The sequence below is a fragment of the Hordeum vulgare genome, chromosome 7H, assembly GCF_904849725.1.
Source record: "Hordeum vulgare subsp. vulgare chromosome 7H, MorexV3_pseudomolecules_assembly, whole genome shotgun sequence".
NCBI lineage: Eukaryota > Viridiplantae > Streptophyta > Magnoliopsida > Poales > Poaceae > Hordeum > Hordeum vulgare.
In genome coordinates this window covers 243,237,695-243,255,031 of record NC_058524.1, presented here as the reverse complement: position 1 = coordinate 243,255,031, position 17,337 = coordinate 243,237,695, and the positions used below count along the sequence as shown (strand labels likewise).

The following is a 17,337-nucleotide window of genomic DNA, read 5'->3' as shown; positions in this document are numbered from 1 at the left end:
CATGCAAGTACATAGGTATGAATATTGGTTTTGGGGTAGATTCATCCCAGGAATCCATTGGTGCAATCAGATTTCACTTGAGAGCAACTTCATAAAACTGCTATTTTCTGTTGTGATGCCCTTTTGTCCATTTACTATGATTTTATCTATGCATGTTTATAACTTGTTGTCAACATAAAAGTGTTAGATAAACTTGTTGTGAATGTCCTAGTATTTTCATTTAATATTCTAAGTCAACATATCCATGGAAACTTTGCTCTAAACTTGCTATGATAATCTGTTTTCTGCATGCTCTGAATTTCACCAAGTGTGGGAATTTGGAGTTATTTTCTTCCCCTCTTGTTTTGTTTATATTTGCTCCTCTGTTGGGAATTAGCCCAAGAACCAAACTGATGTTTGTTTGTTTTTATGTTTATCTAGCTCTATGTAAAATTGCATGCCCAGATACCTCCTGTAGATATCATTGTGGAGGCTGCCAAAATGCTTCAGAGCATGAGCAGCTGGTGAAAATCTGTAATTTTCACCAAGTCCCAATCGGTGATATTTTGTCCAAGTTAGAGACTGTAAATATGCTGATGTGTGGGCCCTTTGCTTTAGCTACTTATTGGAGGTTGTAATGCAGTTAGATGGATTCAGTTTCATGTCTTGTTTGAATTATTTAGAGCATTGTAGCCGTTGTAGATCTTGTAGTCAAAGTGCTATGTTGCTGTTAAAACAGATTGTGTGTCTAGATGGTTTTGAGCTTGTGTGAGCTATGGTTGATGGTGTGGTGTGTTCTCAAGCACCATTCCATTTGTATTTTTGTGCTTGATCATTTGGCATCCTGGTTACACAAGTGAGTGCCCATTTAGTTGAGTTTGTGGCTGTTTTGAACCCGTAGGCCTTTGTAACTTGTTTCGTAGTTTCCGGTTGATCCGAGACTCCGTTCACGACGTTCTTCATATTCTTTTGCATTGTTTTCCCGTGATGCACATGATTATGCCATGTTCATGCATGTCAAGATAAATTAACATGAGGTTCTGTCCAGTATATAAACAACTCAACTAAAGCATGTGAAAGTGACTAGAATAGTGGTGCATGCTTCCTTCTTCTCACATGAATCATATTGGTTGTTGCATTATGTTTTGCCGTGTTTATTTTCTGTTCTCTTATCTTGGGTAGCATCGGTAATGGAGAGCGGGTGGATTCTGGAGAGTTCGTGCAGGAAGAACAAGAGCAGTTCCAAACTGAGGAAATCACAGGCAAGATGACCGTGACCTTGACACCGTTTCTAGCTTTGTTATGCTTATAATTACATGTTCGCTGCCTACCACATGCCAACTGTCTTTGCCCTGAACCCAGACACTTCCTGTTCCTAGCAAATATTGTTTGGCTAAATAGGCTTGCTCAACCTCTAATGGATAGCTTTGCTAGTTGCAAGTGCCAGCTGGTCCATGTGATAACATGGGCATTTTGATATCATTATGTTTAAATTGTCGGGTGATTTGTTTCATTGTTGTCGGGTGATTTTTTCCGCTGTTGCCCCCTTAGTTTCGGCTACCGGTGTTTTATTCCATAAATGGTCGCTCCTAACACGTCGGGGTTGTTATGGGGACACCCTTGATAAATCGTGTAGTGTTAAGGCTTGTCTGGCAGGACCCAACTTTGGTTTTAATTGCTGCAACTTAATAATAAAACTGCATAGGGAATAGCTACCCCGAGGATTTAATCAACAACCCGGGCCAGTGCTCCTCATGAGTGTTGGTCCAAACTAGAGCCACTTGCGGGGCCTCCCGGGGCAACTCGGGGATTTCTATCAGGCCACTGTACGTACTTCTCATCCGTCGTGTCCTGAGAACGAGATACGCGGCTCCTATCGGGATCGTCGACACATCGGGTGGTCTTACCAGATTTTTATTACCTTAGCGATATATCTTGTGCATTGGAACTCCGGTGAAACTCTGGGTCTACGAGATCAGGAGTTTCGTGATAGAGGATTACTTTGCAGCCTATGGTAATTTGTGATGGACTAGTTGGAGCACCCCTGCAGGGTTTAATCTTTCGGAAAGCCGTGCCCGTGGTTATGTGGAAAATATGGATATTTTGATAACATCCGGTTCTAGACAACTTAAAGTAATTCTAATAAAACTGCCAACTGAGTGCATAATCGTGACTGTCTCTTTCGGGGATCCTTCTCTGATCGAGAACACGATGGGGTTATGTCTGACGTAAGTAGGTGTTCAGGATCACTTAGTGGTCAACTAGTATTCGACCGACTTGCATAGACCACCACATGGTTACTCTGATCATCGTAAGGTAGACACCATATATGCTTAGGTTGCTGCAAACCCATAAACTTAACCTTCCTCACCCATTAACTCGGCTAGATTCGATACCAAGGTCATTCGATTGTTGAGTCCTTGTGGCTCACGATTTACTACAAACACCCATAGGTACAGGTACACCTGATGCAGGAGATCCTGATGACAACCAGCTGAAGTGGGAGTTCGATGAGGACTGTGGAATACTGTACGTGACTTATCCGGAGGACTAGAGGCCATGGTCGTGATCGTGGGGCCACCATGTGGGATTTCATAGTTTTATTTGTTTTCATCTTGTCTATAGCTGGACTAAACCATGTTCTGAATAAGTGTGCATGTATGACTATATGACTATGTTCCTATCATATGGCAAGTGTATGCCCTACTTGTCATGCTTTCAGTTATGTAATGTTATGATTATCTCGCTTGCGAAACATTTAGATGTGCCCCTTTCCCTTTTGAAGCATCGTCCCCAAATAAGGAAATGGCCGCATCTTAGTCGTTACAATGCCATAGCCAACCTTTATAAGATTTCGCAATAAGATAACCACGAGGTTTGGCTCTTTTAGTGAAGTCGACAATGTTGTGATTTTGTTGACGAAACACTTAGCAATCTATTTTAGTAAATAGCACATTGAAACCAAAGTGAGTTAGTCTAGATACGGAAAGAAGATTATAGCCAAGGAATTCAACAAGCATGACATTTTGAATAGAACTACCATGAGATATGGACACCTTACCAAGACCAAGTACCTTACCCCTAGAGTTGTCTCCAAAAGTCACATGTCTCTATCTCCGGTCATGTGATCGGTGCATCCACTATCGAGAATCCACTCTTTTCCTCCGTACATGTAGTCTTTGAAGTTTTCCATGAGGCTTAGACTCTTCATAGTCTTCTCACATTCAATGTCAATACTCTCGTGTTCATCATAGTAGCCATCTTCCATATCGTCATCGTCAAGTGGAGTATCCTCGTCAAAAAAATCAAGAGATTCATTAGAATTGTGATCATGACAATGTTCAAGTTTATGAATGTGAAAACAATGATGTTATTGATGGTTATGAATTCTCCTTTAGCGTGGATGAGATCACGAAGATCAACCAAGTAATTATCAATGTTCGGATCACTAGGCTTCATTTTGCGAAAAGCAACAGTTTTATTGAGTATGACATCAAGATTTTTCAAAGAGTAGTTTGGATATCTATTCTCTAAATCTTTCCAGGAATTAGTATAAGCACACTCAAGGTTTTTCATTTGATAAAACATAATTCTTGGCAATCCTCTAATGATAAGATTAACAGTTCTAAGATTATGAAGCATATCAGTTTCTTCCTCGTGTGAAGGATGTAAGAGATCAATGGGAGGCACAGAGGTATCCTCAACATACTTGCTCAAATGGAATGCATCAAATATATCAAGCATTTTGTCTTTCCATTGACTATAGTACTCCCCCATTGAGAATGGGAACTCTACAACTAAGACTCCCCAAACTAGACACATCCATCTTCCTCAAATGGTGATTAAACCAGAGATATGGAGACCAAGTCTCTGATACCAATTGTTGGATCAAGAAGGGACGTGTAGAGGGGGTGAATAGACTATTTGGCAAACTAGAAAACCTAACCTTTTCCCAATTTTATTAGTTGGCAAGTTTTAGAATTCTAGCAAGTCTAATACACACTACACATGCAAGTTAACGAGTATGGTAGTGGAAAGTAAAGACATGCACATGAAAGTAAGGGGAAGAGATAGGAAGATCAAACACAAAGATGACACAGAGATTTTTGGGATGGTTCCGATGGGTGGTGCTAGCGTACCTACGGAGGGTAACGGCTGTGTCAGACCACGTAGGGATCCAGCCACAAGAGGTTCGTGAAGAAGAACCCTTTTCTATTCGACCATGGCTTACATCCACGAAGGACTAGCCTCACTTTGGGTAGATATTCATGAAGTACGTGATCTCCTTGCCCTTACAAACTTCTTGGTTCAACTCCACACGAAGTTCGAGGCTCCCAAGCAAAACTAAAGCAATCTAGGAGACACCATTCTACCAAAGGTGATAGATGTGGTATGGATGATGAACTCCTTTCTCTTGTGATTCAAAAGAGAGTCTCCTTAACACTCAATCACCCTCTCACATATTTGGCTTGGTAGAAGAGATTGATTGGGTCGAAAGCAACTTGGGGAGGCTAGAAATCAAGATTCATATGGTTGGAGTGGAATATCGTATGGTTGGAGTCGAATATCATATGGTTGGAGTGGAATATCTTGATATCAACACATGAGTAGGTGGTTCTCTCTCAGAAAATAGATGGGGCAAGTGTTGGCTTGTTCTGAGTGCTCTCTTTGCGAATGACAGGGAGGTGGATGGGTATATACACTACTAGAAAAAAGGATGTTAGTGGCGCACCTGTTTTGGCTATTAATGGCGCACTACAGGTGCGCCACTATTATCATGCCACTACTAATAAATAGTAATGGCGCACGCCTGGTGCGCCACTGTTAATCTACATAACAGTGGTACACCACCTGGTGCGCCATTACTAGGCCGAGAAGTGCGCCACTGCTGTGGGTTACTAATGGCGCACTTTTAGATAATGCGCCACTCGGGTGTTTATTTATGTGTGCCACTAAAATGCAATATGGTGCGCCACTACTATGAATATTAGGAATTTTTTTTTCTTTTCTGATATTTGCACAGGTTACAAAATACATTACAACACAGAATATAAACAGCACAACATATAAATAGAAGATTTATCGAATACAATGGAACATTAGTCTCTGAATACAATTTATCATAGTGATACATATATAAGTGATGTAGAAGTAAGTGATACATATTCTATACAATAGTTTCATAAAATATCATCACATCATCTCGAAAATAGCGATAGATAGTGATGTAGAAGTAATCATCATAGTCAATGAGACATCATATAACAAAAGTTGGTCACTAGTCATAATCACAACTCCTCATCATCATCATCGTCAACTCTAACACATTGTAGCACATCATCACATCATCTCGGAAATAGCTAATAATCATCATAGTCATTACCACCAATACTATTTAATATCATTTTCGTCAATGAGACATCATATAACAAAAGTTGGTCACTGGTCATAATCACAACTCCTCCTCATCATCATCGTCAACTCTAACACATTGTAGCACATAATAACACATTGTACCTAGGACCTACTCCTCTGCTTAGGTAGAATATCATAAAACAAGATAGGCCCTAACTCTCCATTATGGAGAATGGAGATCATCTTATCTCCAATTCTTGGTCTACGCACAATGTTTCTTCCAAGTAGCTCTCTACGATTGACCATACATTTTTTCCAATCTTTGATTGTCATGACTTCATCGGTTTTAGAAATCTGGTATGGACAGGAGTGATGAAGATACCTAGGCTGACCTGGTCGTGCTGGTCGTATCATCATAACATCAACGCGGCCTCTTGGTAACATCAGATGAGGCACACAATCTTGCTGGATTTTCTGTTGAAAAACATAATATTAGCTTTGTAGCTAGCAATGTAGTTTAGTTTTACAAGAATTTATGCAAAAGATGCATGGATGTCGTAATAGTAGAAAATCTTACCATACAATCTCCATGCATGTTACCGTAGTTCACCACGTGCACTAGTGGCACATATTGACCATAATGTTGGGGAGTTTGCTGATAGGTATTGTAATTCTCAAGATCATTGATAAATGCGACAAGATGATGTTTCTCCTTACAAGTTAATTCTGCTTCATCATTGTAGTAATAGGTTCTGTCTACCATTTTCCGTACATTTTTTGAAGAATGAAAATAAGCTGTCAATGGAAATAAGTCTTCAACTATTTTTAAATAAACAATATAAATTATTTAATAAATGTGGATGAGAAACTCACATAATGGTAGAACACGAGGTGTCTGCACATCGACCCAGATGTCGATATTACCTTCAATTTCATCTTCCGCACGAATATCAAAGGTAATAAGCATATTAGGCTCAAATGCATAAGCCTTGCATAGTGCTCTCCAACTTTTGCATTCAAAATAGGAGTAGGTGTCTGCATTGTACAATTTTACGGCAAAAGTATAACCATGCTCGGTCCTCAAGTGAACTATCTTTACCTCCATATTTATTTCAGTAGTGAAACCAGACTTATCCAACACATAATGTCTTGCATGGCACGGGATACACTAGTAGAATAGTAAAAAATAAAAATTATAAGTTGAAGCAAAAGAAGTCATGCTTAATTACGAAAAAGTCTTGTCGTTGTGACTTACTGTATCCACTTCGAAGTCCTCATCCAGCATGATGCTGAAGCGCCTATCATCAACTAGGTGAGGCATGTCGCAAAGGCCGCGCTTGTCTTGGCAGTATTCGCACATAACGAATTCCCCTTCGTCGTTAGACATTTCTTAAAACAGAGAAAAATTGGGCATGACATTTGCTAAAACGTGGACATATGGAGCGCCTGAAATTTGCCGGAACGGAAATGAATCAACATTCCGGCAAAACATAGGCTGCTCGGATATAGCAACAATGGACAAGTACAAAAGATGGGGTAAAACAGAGAATATTATGAACAACCTCTAATGCCTAACCATATTGCAAAATTTCCCCCCAAACATTCTTACATGCCCTAGGTCAGCAAACATCCCATCTTCACTAAGTCTCTTAACCCCTAGATGCATTGGTAGACCCTCATACCAAAATTACTGATAAACACTACTACTATCTCCTATCCACATATATTACTTTAGATGGATTGTATAGCATTTGAACAAACTTTAGGTGAAAATGTTGCGTCTAGCATGTGCGTTTCCATAAACAAAATTCCATTACCCATTAGCGTGTACTGTTTCGATTCAGATATGCATGGGCCCTTCTGACAGGGTCGGCTCAAAGTGGACTCCAGCGTCTAGCATGTGCGTTTCCATAAACCTGTCCTTGGAGTCTGCTCAATCAGCGACAACTCATAAACGAGTCCACTGTTGCAGATCAAAATCCACATGAACCCTGCGTGATCACCTGGACGCCTGGCGCCCAGCCAAACGATCCAGGAGACAGCGGAAGAATCCTTCCATTCCATGGGCATGCAGATGCCGCGGAGAGTCCACGTGAGCGCACGTCGTCGCGCCTGCAACCAGGTACTACGTCGTGCGTACTTACCACCACTGATAAGCGTTGGCCGGCGATGGACACGGCGGACAGTTTATACATTATGTGAAATAGTATGCTAAATATCAGTAGTGCAATCAGTTGCGTGCGCGCTATTTGCTCTAAACTAAAGCATAGCAACACAAGTCCTTCTCCACATCGTAGATCAGACATCCGTAGCGTAGGGAGTGAATCGAACTAGCACCTATCCTCGAATTCGAATCGGACAGTGATGAGGAACATGGCGACTTGGCCGTCTTATATAAGCCAACGACACGAAATTTCTCGACGGCGGCTAGCAGGGGCCGCGAATCCGGAGATCGATGCGGTGCGGCGCGCGCCCAGAGATCGTGGACGGCGGTAGGATGTAATCGGTCGTCGTACGGAAAACGGCCTCGTACCTCGGAGCCCGACGGCCGGCGGCTGCGGCAGGGCGGGGCGGGGTCACGGCAGCAGGGTACACGATGCCCCGGCGAGGGGGGCAGCGACGCGCATGAGATGCGGAGGGGCGCGGGGATGGTGGGGTTGGAGCGCGGATGGGGTCGGGTTGGGGTCGGGGTCGAGGCGTCGGCGGCGACAACAGAGTCGATCTGGAGGCAGACACGTTGGCGGAGGCGGTTGGTCTCGTCAGCGGAGTGGCGGCGGTGGCTGGCAAAGGAGAGACGAGTGAGGGGAGGGAATGAAAGAAGGGGAAGGAGTAGGATAATGCCGTAGTGGGGGGAGGGTTAGCAATGGCGCACCTTTTAGGGGTGCGCCATTGGTAACGAGGGTTACTAATTGCGCACCTGGTGTGTGGTGCCCATTACTAGTTTTGAAAAAAAATTGTTAGTAGTGGCGCACCGTGGGTGTGGCGCATGCTACCTCTTGAGCTTGCGTTGGTTTTTCCCTTGAAGAGGAAAGGGTGATGCAGCATAGTAGCAGTAAGTATTTCCCTCAGTTTGAGAACCAAGGTATCAATCCAGTAGGAGTATCAAGCCAAGTTCCTAAAGTACCTGCGCAAAAATAGCAAACTTGCACCCAACACTACAAAGGGGTTGTCAATCCCTTCACGATTGATTGTAAGGTGAGATCTGAAGGCGGAAAGTGAAACGAAGTAAAAGTGTGGAGTTAAAAATATAATGTGAAGTAGACCCGGGGGCCATAGTGTTCACTAGAGGCTTCTCTCATGATAGCAAATATTACAGTGGGTGAACGAATTATTGTCGAGCAATTGATAGAACCACGCAAAGTCATAAAGATATCTAAGGCAATGATCATACATATAGGCATCACGTCTGAGACAAGTAGACCGATACTTTCTGCATCTACTACTATTACTCCACACATCAACCGCTATCCAGCATGCATCTAGTGTATTGAGTTCATGACAAACAGAGTAACGCCTTAAGCAAGATGACATGATGTAGAGGGATAAATTCATGCAATAGATATAAACCCCATCTTTTTACCCTTGATGGCAACAACACGATGCGTGCCTCGCTACCCCTTCTGTCACTGGGTGAGGTCACGGCACGGTATGAACCCAAAACCAAGCACTTCTCCCATTGCAAGAATCATAGATCAAGTTGGCCAAACAAAACCCACAACTCGAAGAGAATTACGAGGATATGAAATCATGCATATAAGAGATTAGAAGAAACTCAAATAAGATTCATAGATAATTTGATCACAAATCCACAATTCATCGGATCTCGACAAACACACCGCAAAAGAAGAGTACATCGGATAGATCTCCATGAAGATCATGCAGAACTTTGTATTGAAGATCCAAGAGAGAGATGAAGTCATCTAGCTACTAGCTATGGACCCCAAGGTCTATGGTGAACTAATCACGCATCATCGGAGAGGCAATGGTGTTGATGAAGAATCTCTCCGTGTCCGAATCCCCCCTCCGGCAGGGCACCAGAACGTTCCCCAGATGGGATCTTGCGGAGACAGAAGCTTGCGGCGGTGGAAAAGTATTTTCGTGGCTCTCTCCCGTGGTTTTGGATTTTTCGGAGATTTATAGGCGGACGAAGTAGGGCAGAGGAGCCACAGGGGGCCCACAAGCCTGCTAGGCGCCCCCCAGGCTGCGCCTAGATGGCTTGTGACCTCCCCCGGGGTCCTTTGCCTTGGTTCTCAAGTTCCCCGCGTATCTTCTGTTCCGGAAAAAAAATCTTTTCGGAGGTTTTATTCCGTTTGGACTCCGTTTAATATTCTCCTCTAAAAAGGGTCAAAAACACGGAAAAAAATAGGAACTGGCACTTGGCACCGAGTTAATAAGTTAGTCCCAAAAAAGATATAAAAGGCATACAAAACATCCAAAGTTTGACAAGATAATAGCGTGGAACCAACAAAAATTATAGATACGTTGGAGACGTATCAGTGCGCCATTACTAGTTAAAACTAGTAATGGCGCACTTTCCCCTATTGCGCCACTGCTAAGTCTGGGAAGGGTGTCGGGCCAGGACAAAAAACTAGTAATGGCGCACCACACACCAGGTGCGCCATTAGTAATATGGCCATTAATGGCGCACCTGTATCTGGTGCGCCACTGCTATATAGTAGTGGCGCACCACATACATGGTGCGCCATTAATGTCCATATTAGCTATAGCCATTTTTCTAGTAGTGATATAGGCATCTCCAAAAATGCAACCATTACAACATTATTGACGAACCAGGTGGAACCGAAGTAAAAAACTCGGTTGCACCGACTAGTGCAAAATGTGGCAACTTTCAATGTTTCGTTGAGACCCGTATATAAAACTCAATGAGTCCAATTTTTTCTGGCCTGGGCAGTTACATAGACTCGGTGGCACCGATTTGTAAAACTCGAAGATTCTGACTTTTTAGCACATGGATACCAGGGAGTTGGTCAGTGATTTTTGGTTGCACCAAAATGGGACTTCGTTTCACTGACATGTTATGGTTAGCTCTAGATTATCTCTATGGTAAAACTTGGTAGGGACGAATCGGAAATATTGGTGGCACCGAATTTAGGCTTTGGGGTTTGGAATGAATATTTTTGTAAGAGAATTCATGAGGGTTTTTGGAGGCTAACTCTAAACACTTGAGCAACCAGATCATCATAGATACCTCATCCCCTTTTAATAGTATTGACATTCCTATGGACTCAAATGTGATTTCTCACAAGTTGCAAAATATAGTCTTGAAGCTTGATGAATTGCCAATCCTACTATAGTCATTCCTTGGGGCTTCTCCTCACATTTCGAGGCAACAATATTTTGGACTCAATCTGAAACAGTAGGTAGAACCATTAGTACAAGAGATGATATATGATTTAATGAATTATCAAAACCACCAAGGGAGCATATGTTCTTTCATAACCTCCTCTTGAAGTTCAATCACTACATGTGCATGATCAGCACCGTCCTTGGTTCTAGAAGCACAACAATCTTAGTATCTTGTCCAAAGCTTTCGTATAAAAAAATAGTAGCTTTAGAATAGTCCATATCAACCCAGTTAACATAGCCACAATTGCCAATCGCAAGACAAATAAGTTACTTAACCATCTATAGCTACAAAAGGTGAAATGGTACACGAGGGTAACTCCTTTTCATAAAGAAATTCATTAGTTATCTATGTTTTTCTCTATCTCCTAAATTGGAAACCTAGCAGTTAAGCTACAGAAAAACAAGAAAATGCAAAGATTCGGAGAAACAAAGTAGTTAAGCTACATAAAATCACACGAATTAAGCTTAGGAGAAACAAGAAAGTGCAAAGATTCAGACAAACAAAGCAGCTAAGCTACAAAGAAACACACCAATTAACTATGTTTATCTTTAACTATGTTTGCACAAGTAAATTCTCAAATAAGTAGATTAAGGATATCTATCACTGCCTAAGCTCTTATTTCAAACCAATGTGACCATTAACAATTACAATGCTACAACACAGATAATTGCATTACTAGAAAATTTAAACATCCAAATAAACAATTCACATCATATTTCAAATAAGCAAAGCAGGGCATGCATTGCAACTTACTTCCTCGCCACGTCCATAAAACCTTCTTCCAGTAATACTAACTTCAAATGCTACAAATTTTGCTGCTATTTTCCTATGGTACCACTCAACTAGGCCATTTGTCACCACATCACCTTTATAGTCCGGGTCATCTATGGTTAGGAGCGGTTGGATTAATTTCAAAATGAATTTGGAATGGTCAAATGAACAGTATCCGGTCCAAATCATACCAAAAGGAAATTCCCTGGTCTAAAATCCATAACACTAACCCTAGGCGATCAGACAGAGTACAGTGTGGCGGTATTACCTCCCTAACGAGGTGCAGCATCTCGTCATTGTCGTTGCTCTCCTCCCTGTCTTTCCAAGAAGGCATTCCGTGATTGAGTGGCGGTGACAATGAGATTGAGCGGCAGCAGCATAGAGCGAGAGTGAGAGCGAGAGGGAGGTTGAGAGTGAGGGAGAGGAGCGGGCAATTCTTGCCATTTCAGGCATCTCCCGACCAGCTCGGTCTTCTGGCCGGCTCGATCGATGGGGGCTATTAACGGTCGTTATTGCATGCGTCGTCCACACTATCCATGTGGTCGCTTTGCCGCATAAAAACGAGATCTTTTTTGTCAGTGTTTTTTGCCACTGTCATTTTTTCAGTGAGGTACAAAGTGTTATGTTTTGTAAAGTGGTGGTTTTCTAAAGCTATGACGCGAAGGTGATGGTTTCGTGCGTTTTCCTGCTTGCTTTGCGAATAGGATTATTGGTTTGATCAATAAATACATCAAACTCTTCCTTTGGAGAATGTGTGGACATGATATCAGATCAATAAATACATACAAAATTTCCTTTGGAGAAAGTATGGGCATGAGAACTGTGGTGCAATGAAGGCAGAGAGGAAGCTTTGATGCATATGTTTTGGAACTACACGTGTGCACATGACTTTAGAAAAAACTTTTTTGGTAAGAGGCTAATAGGAATCTCTACTTTTGATGAAATTATGATTGGTTTTCAGAAACTGTCAAGGTCTATTGCATTTGACATCATTATTTTGGGATGCTAGAATATTTGGACATAGAGAAATTGCAAAAAAATTAGAAGAGTCCCTAGCCATAACACCTGGAAATACATGCTTAAATAAGATTTGGAATTATTGGGCCATAGACCACAGAAGCATAAACTTCTTTGTTTTCTCCATGTTGCCTAGAGCTGGGATTGGATAGTTTTATTTTTCTTTTCTCTTGTTGTCTATATGTATTTACTTTAGTTATATATTGAAAATACCATAGAACAATTGTTCTACAGTTTAGAGTGAAAAAAAGATCGGCTCCTGATCAAGCAGAATATTGCCTATCTCTTTTGGGGCAACCCGGAATGAGAAGTTGAGTTTGTCAATTTGGTTGACAAAAACCTGCTCTTACAGCCCACCAATACCCGATTGAAGGATCGTGGCAATAAGTGTGTGTTTTGGAAGAATTTGGCAAAGTCAAAAGAAATTGGACGTGGCTAGCGAGTGCTAGGCGCTCGCTCGCATGCGCGAGCGCACTCTCAAAAAGGGAAGGAGCCCCCCACGTGCCGAGTGAGGACAGCCAAAAAAGGAGATCACGTGCAATTATTAGCATTTTAAAAAAATAAAAAAGTCATAACTTTTGATTCGAGTGTCGGAATTAGATCTGTTTTCACTATTGGGTTTCTCGTGACGAGTTCTTTCAAACTAGATATCATATGAATAGGTTTTGACAAACTTTTTTTCGAGCAACTTTGTGTGCTATAGAGGCAACTTTAGTGATATAGGAAAGCAACTCCCCCCCCCCCTAGTATGACTACCTATCATCGGAGGATTCTTCTATGTTGGTTACCATGACTACCAGTTGACTAGATTCACCTCTAAAATCTTTACATATTAATCAATGGTCTTGGTAATGTTTCTGTTCATGAGGATTGGGTACATGGTTTTAGACAACTTGTATGGTTGATTGTGGGCAACTAGATACATGGTTTTAGACAATTGTACGGTTGATTGTGGGCAACTGGATACATGATTTTATGCAACATTATGGTTGACTGTAGGCGACTATGACTTCTAACCAATCAACCTCGCTTTAAAATTCAGATCCATTTTCACGGTTGGGTTTCTCGCGGCGAATACTTCAAAACTAGATCTCATATGGATATGTTTTGATAAACTTTTTTGGGGCACTTTTTGTGCAACGGAAGTAACTCGACTGCTATAGGGAAGCAACTCCTTCTTTTTTGTCCAGTAGGACTACCTATTAGGTTGGTTTGTGTAAAAATGATAAAATCACATAAAGCATGAGGTGTCTTTAGTGTTACATACAAACAACTTCACTGCACTATATGTACCTATGAGTTTTGCTAACATTATCCCAACTTGTGTATTGTGGTTGCTCAGTTGTCTATTATTGATGATCTTTGTCTACATGACCCTCAATTTCCTACAAATAATATGAAATTGCCTACTATTGATGCCTAGTTGACTGTTGTTGGTAATTAGTTTCCTACCATTGCTTCTCAATCGCCTAACTTTGTAAGTAAGTTGCCTACAATGTTAAGAAAAATAATGATACAAAACTTTTGTAGGTAACTAATGTGCAAAGTTAGAAAACTGAATAGCAATGGTAGGCAACTAAATACCGATAACAAGCAACTAGACATCCATATTAGGAAATTTCGAAGTCTTTGTGGGCAACTGAGACTCAGCCGTAGGCAATTGACAAACAACGATAAGCAATTGAGCACTGTTATAGGCAAGTTGGGATAATGTTAGCAAAAGTTCACGGGTACAAATAGCCTAGTGAAGTTGATTGCATGTAGAACTAAAGACGTCTCATGTTTTGTGTGATTTTATCATTTTTACACGAACAAATCTAACAGGCGGGCCTACTTGGCTAAAAAGGAGTTGCTTCCATATAGCACTGAAGTTGTCTCCGTTACACACAAAGTTGTCTAAAAAAAGTGTATCAAAACATATCCATATGTGATCTAGTTTTGAAGCAAGAAACACAACCGTGAAACGGATCTCAATTTTAACACTTGGTTCAAAAGATATAGCTTTTAGAAAAAAGGAAGGAAAGTAATTAATTGTAATGGAGGAGAGAACTAGTCGCGTGCAGGTTTCTTTTTTGGTTGTTCATGCCGCATGAGGGTTTGCTCCTTCCTTTATTATAAGTTCTTAAGGGGAACGAGGGGCCCACCCTCTTAAAAATCAGGGGCCCACCCTCTTAAAAATCAGCGTGTAACCTTATGTAACTCTTTGTATGTCTAGCATTTTTGGGTGAGGCCCCTCATCCCCTATAATCAATCACAATGCTCCGCATCGGTTTGTATGTAAAATCTTTATGTAAACATTTATAGATGTAGCATTACTCTTTTTATTAGCATGCTCAATTAATGCTAGTCCTTGTATTTTTGTTTCAAAACTTGGGTGGTGCTTAATTTCTATGGATCGCCGTTGGTATGCATGAACCAACCAGTTGCACGTTTGGTAAACTTCAATGATTGTGGGCGCGTGTGACTACCGTGGTCGTCAGATAAACCCCATACTAAGTCGTCGTCGTCGCATACGCTAAGTAGCTATGTGCAGTCCAGCCTTTCATCTAGCTGCTCACTCACATCTCCTACTCCTCCATTGCCCCTCTATATATACCAATCACGGCGCACAGCAGCGCTGTACATTTACTCGATCAGTCTCCATATCGCAGGCCGCCAAGTGCAGGAAATGGAGAGCGCAAAGGCGCCGACCGGCGAGGTGAACCTTGACCTGCGGCTCGTTCACCCACTGGCGGCGGCAAGGCGCCCGCACCCGCATACGCCGAGGGTCGCCGACCGGACCTTCTCGTGCACCTACTGCCGGCGCAAGTTCTACAGCTCGCAGGCGCTGGGCGGCCACCAGAACGCGCACAAGCTCGAGCGCAGCCTCGCCAAGCGCAGCCGCGAGCTCTCTGCCGCCGGCCCGGGGGCGCTCGCCTCCTCCAGCGCCGCGTCTACTCCGCCGCCGTCCGACTTGATCAGCTGGTACACGCCAGGAGGCGGGGATAGTGGGCAAGCTGCAGGGTCGGCCGCCGCAGCCGCGGCCGTCGTCAGCTGGATCGCCGACGGCGGGCGCCGCCGCTACGTGCGTCGCGTGCACGCGGCCAGCAACGGGGAGGACGACATCGATCTGTCGCTCAAGCTGTAAGGTGCACGCACGCACGCACGCACGCATATGGACTAGCATGCATCTAGCTTGTCCGTCCGTACGTTATTACAGATTTACAGTATAGTTCTACACTTCTACTTCTACTAGGTGCGTCAGTTGTTTCTGTGCATGTATGGGACGACGTTATTTGTTGTTTAAATTCTTTTATTTATTCAAGTCCGGTTTGTTGGCCGGGTTGATTATATATATCAACCAGTATCCTACGTACATATATAATAGAACTAGCTCTCATAGTAACCAAATCAGCAGCTAGCTCGGTGATGCAATTTCTAAATCTGATAAATTCGATTCGATGCAGTTACGAAGTTCTTACTTGCTTCAGTTGCAATTTCATCACACACAGTAGTACTCCCTTCATTCCTAAATATATTTTTTCTAAAAAAGACTATGGACTACATACGGGCATATGGACATACTTTTGACATAGGTTTTCGCTCTGCTTTATAAATAAAACGCCAAGTCTACAACCAGAGATATAAATATAAAATTCACTGTCTGTTGGGGCCACAGCACAAGCAAGCCAAAAAAACCGGAGAAGAAATGGAAAAAAAGCCACCAAGTGATCATACATTAGAGTATAAATTCACTTATTTTATTCCGTATGTAACCCATAATAAAATCTTTAGAAAAGACTTATATTTATGAACGGATGGAGTATATACATATACACGTGTGCTATTGCATGCTACTATCTCCTTTTGGAAATATTTTTTTTGGAACACAATACAAACGCAAGCGTTCGTATACACGTGCATACACTTATTCATATGAACGCACACACTGAGCCAACATGTCATCTTAAAATTTATGAAGTTATCTTAGGCGTCTCGTCGTCGACAAAAACGTCTTCTCCCACTGAAAACATATCGTCGAAAATCATGAATTAAATTCAAAAATAATGCAAGCACAAGGACTTGAATCCTGATAGATCGGGAATACCACTATTCCTCTAACTATCGAATCACAGATTAGTTTGATCCTTTCAGAAATTTCTACCTTGTAGGGCTGTTGATGTGATCTGTAAATGAGCGAAAAGAAGGGCATACGAGATCTATCTGTCAAGCACACAAGTTGGGCAGTCCGACTCAACTTACATATCCCATCCAGGAGGTCTAAGTCATGCAGCAGCTGAGATCGATGTGCTACTTCACACATTTGATTATTGGCACTGGATTTACTGTCGTGCCTAAATCGCAGACCTAGTATTGGACGTCTTGTACTCCCTTTCTAAATGTAAGACTCTTCGATTTCAATATGGACTACGTAAAGTTGTATATAGATATCTTTTATTTTAGATTATAAATTTATCTATTTTATTTCGTATGCAGTCTATATTAGAATTTTTAAAAAAGACTTATATTTAGGAATTGAGGAAGTAAGTAGTAGCAAGAGAATCCCACCCAACATATACTCGTGTAACCCCCTTGCATCGCCACCCTAGGGCACTAGCCCCTCCTCCCCGGCAGATTCCTGTTGTTGCCGTTGACATGGGCTCCAGTGACGGCCACGCCTAGCGCCAAAGGTGCTAGGGCGGGTGGGTTGCGGCGGCTCCCCCATGAGGTGGCTGGGGCTGCTCGTATGGGGTGGCCTTGAGCGGTGGTCAAGGCGAAGGTCTTAGCTGTGTGGCGGTAACTAGCTACCTCATGGCCCGCGGGGTTATTTGATGGGCTACCCTGTTGTATGATTGTCGGCAGCCAGG

At 42.3% G+C, this 17,337-nt stretch overlaps 1 protein-coding gene across 1 annotated transcript; it reads left to right on the top strand.

Annotated features, from left to right (window-relative positions):
• Positions 1–14,994: 14,994 nt before the first annotated feature.
• Positions 14,995–16,914, top strand: LOC123411760 (zinc finger protein 4-like). The gene is made up of 2 exons (XM_045104726.1): positions 14,995–15,618; positions 16,642–16,914. Exon 1 carries the CDS (start codon positions 15,159–15,161, stop codon positions 15,615–15,617), a length of 459 nt encoding a protein of 152 aa, XP_044960661.1. The 5' UTR covers positions 14,995–15,158; the 3' UTR covers position 15,618; positions 16,642–16,914.
• Positions 16,915–17,337: the final 423 nt, after the last annotated feature.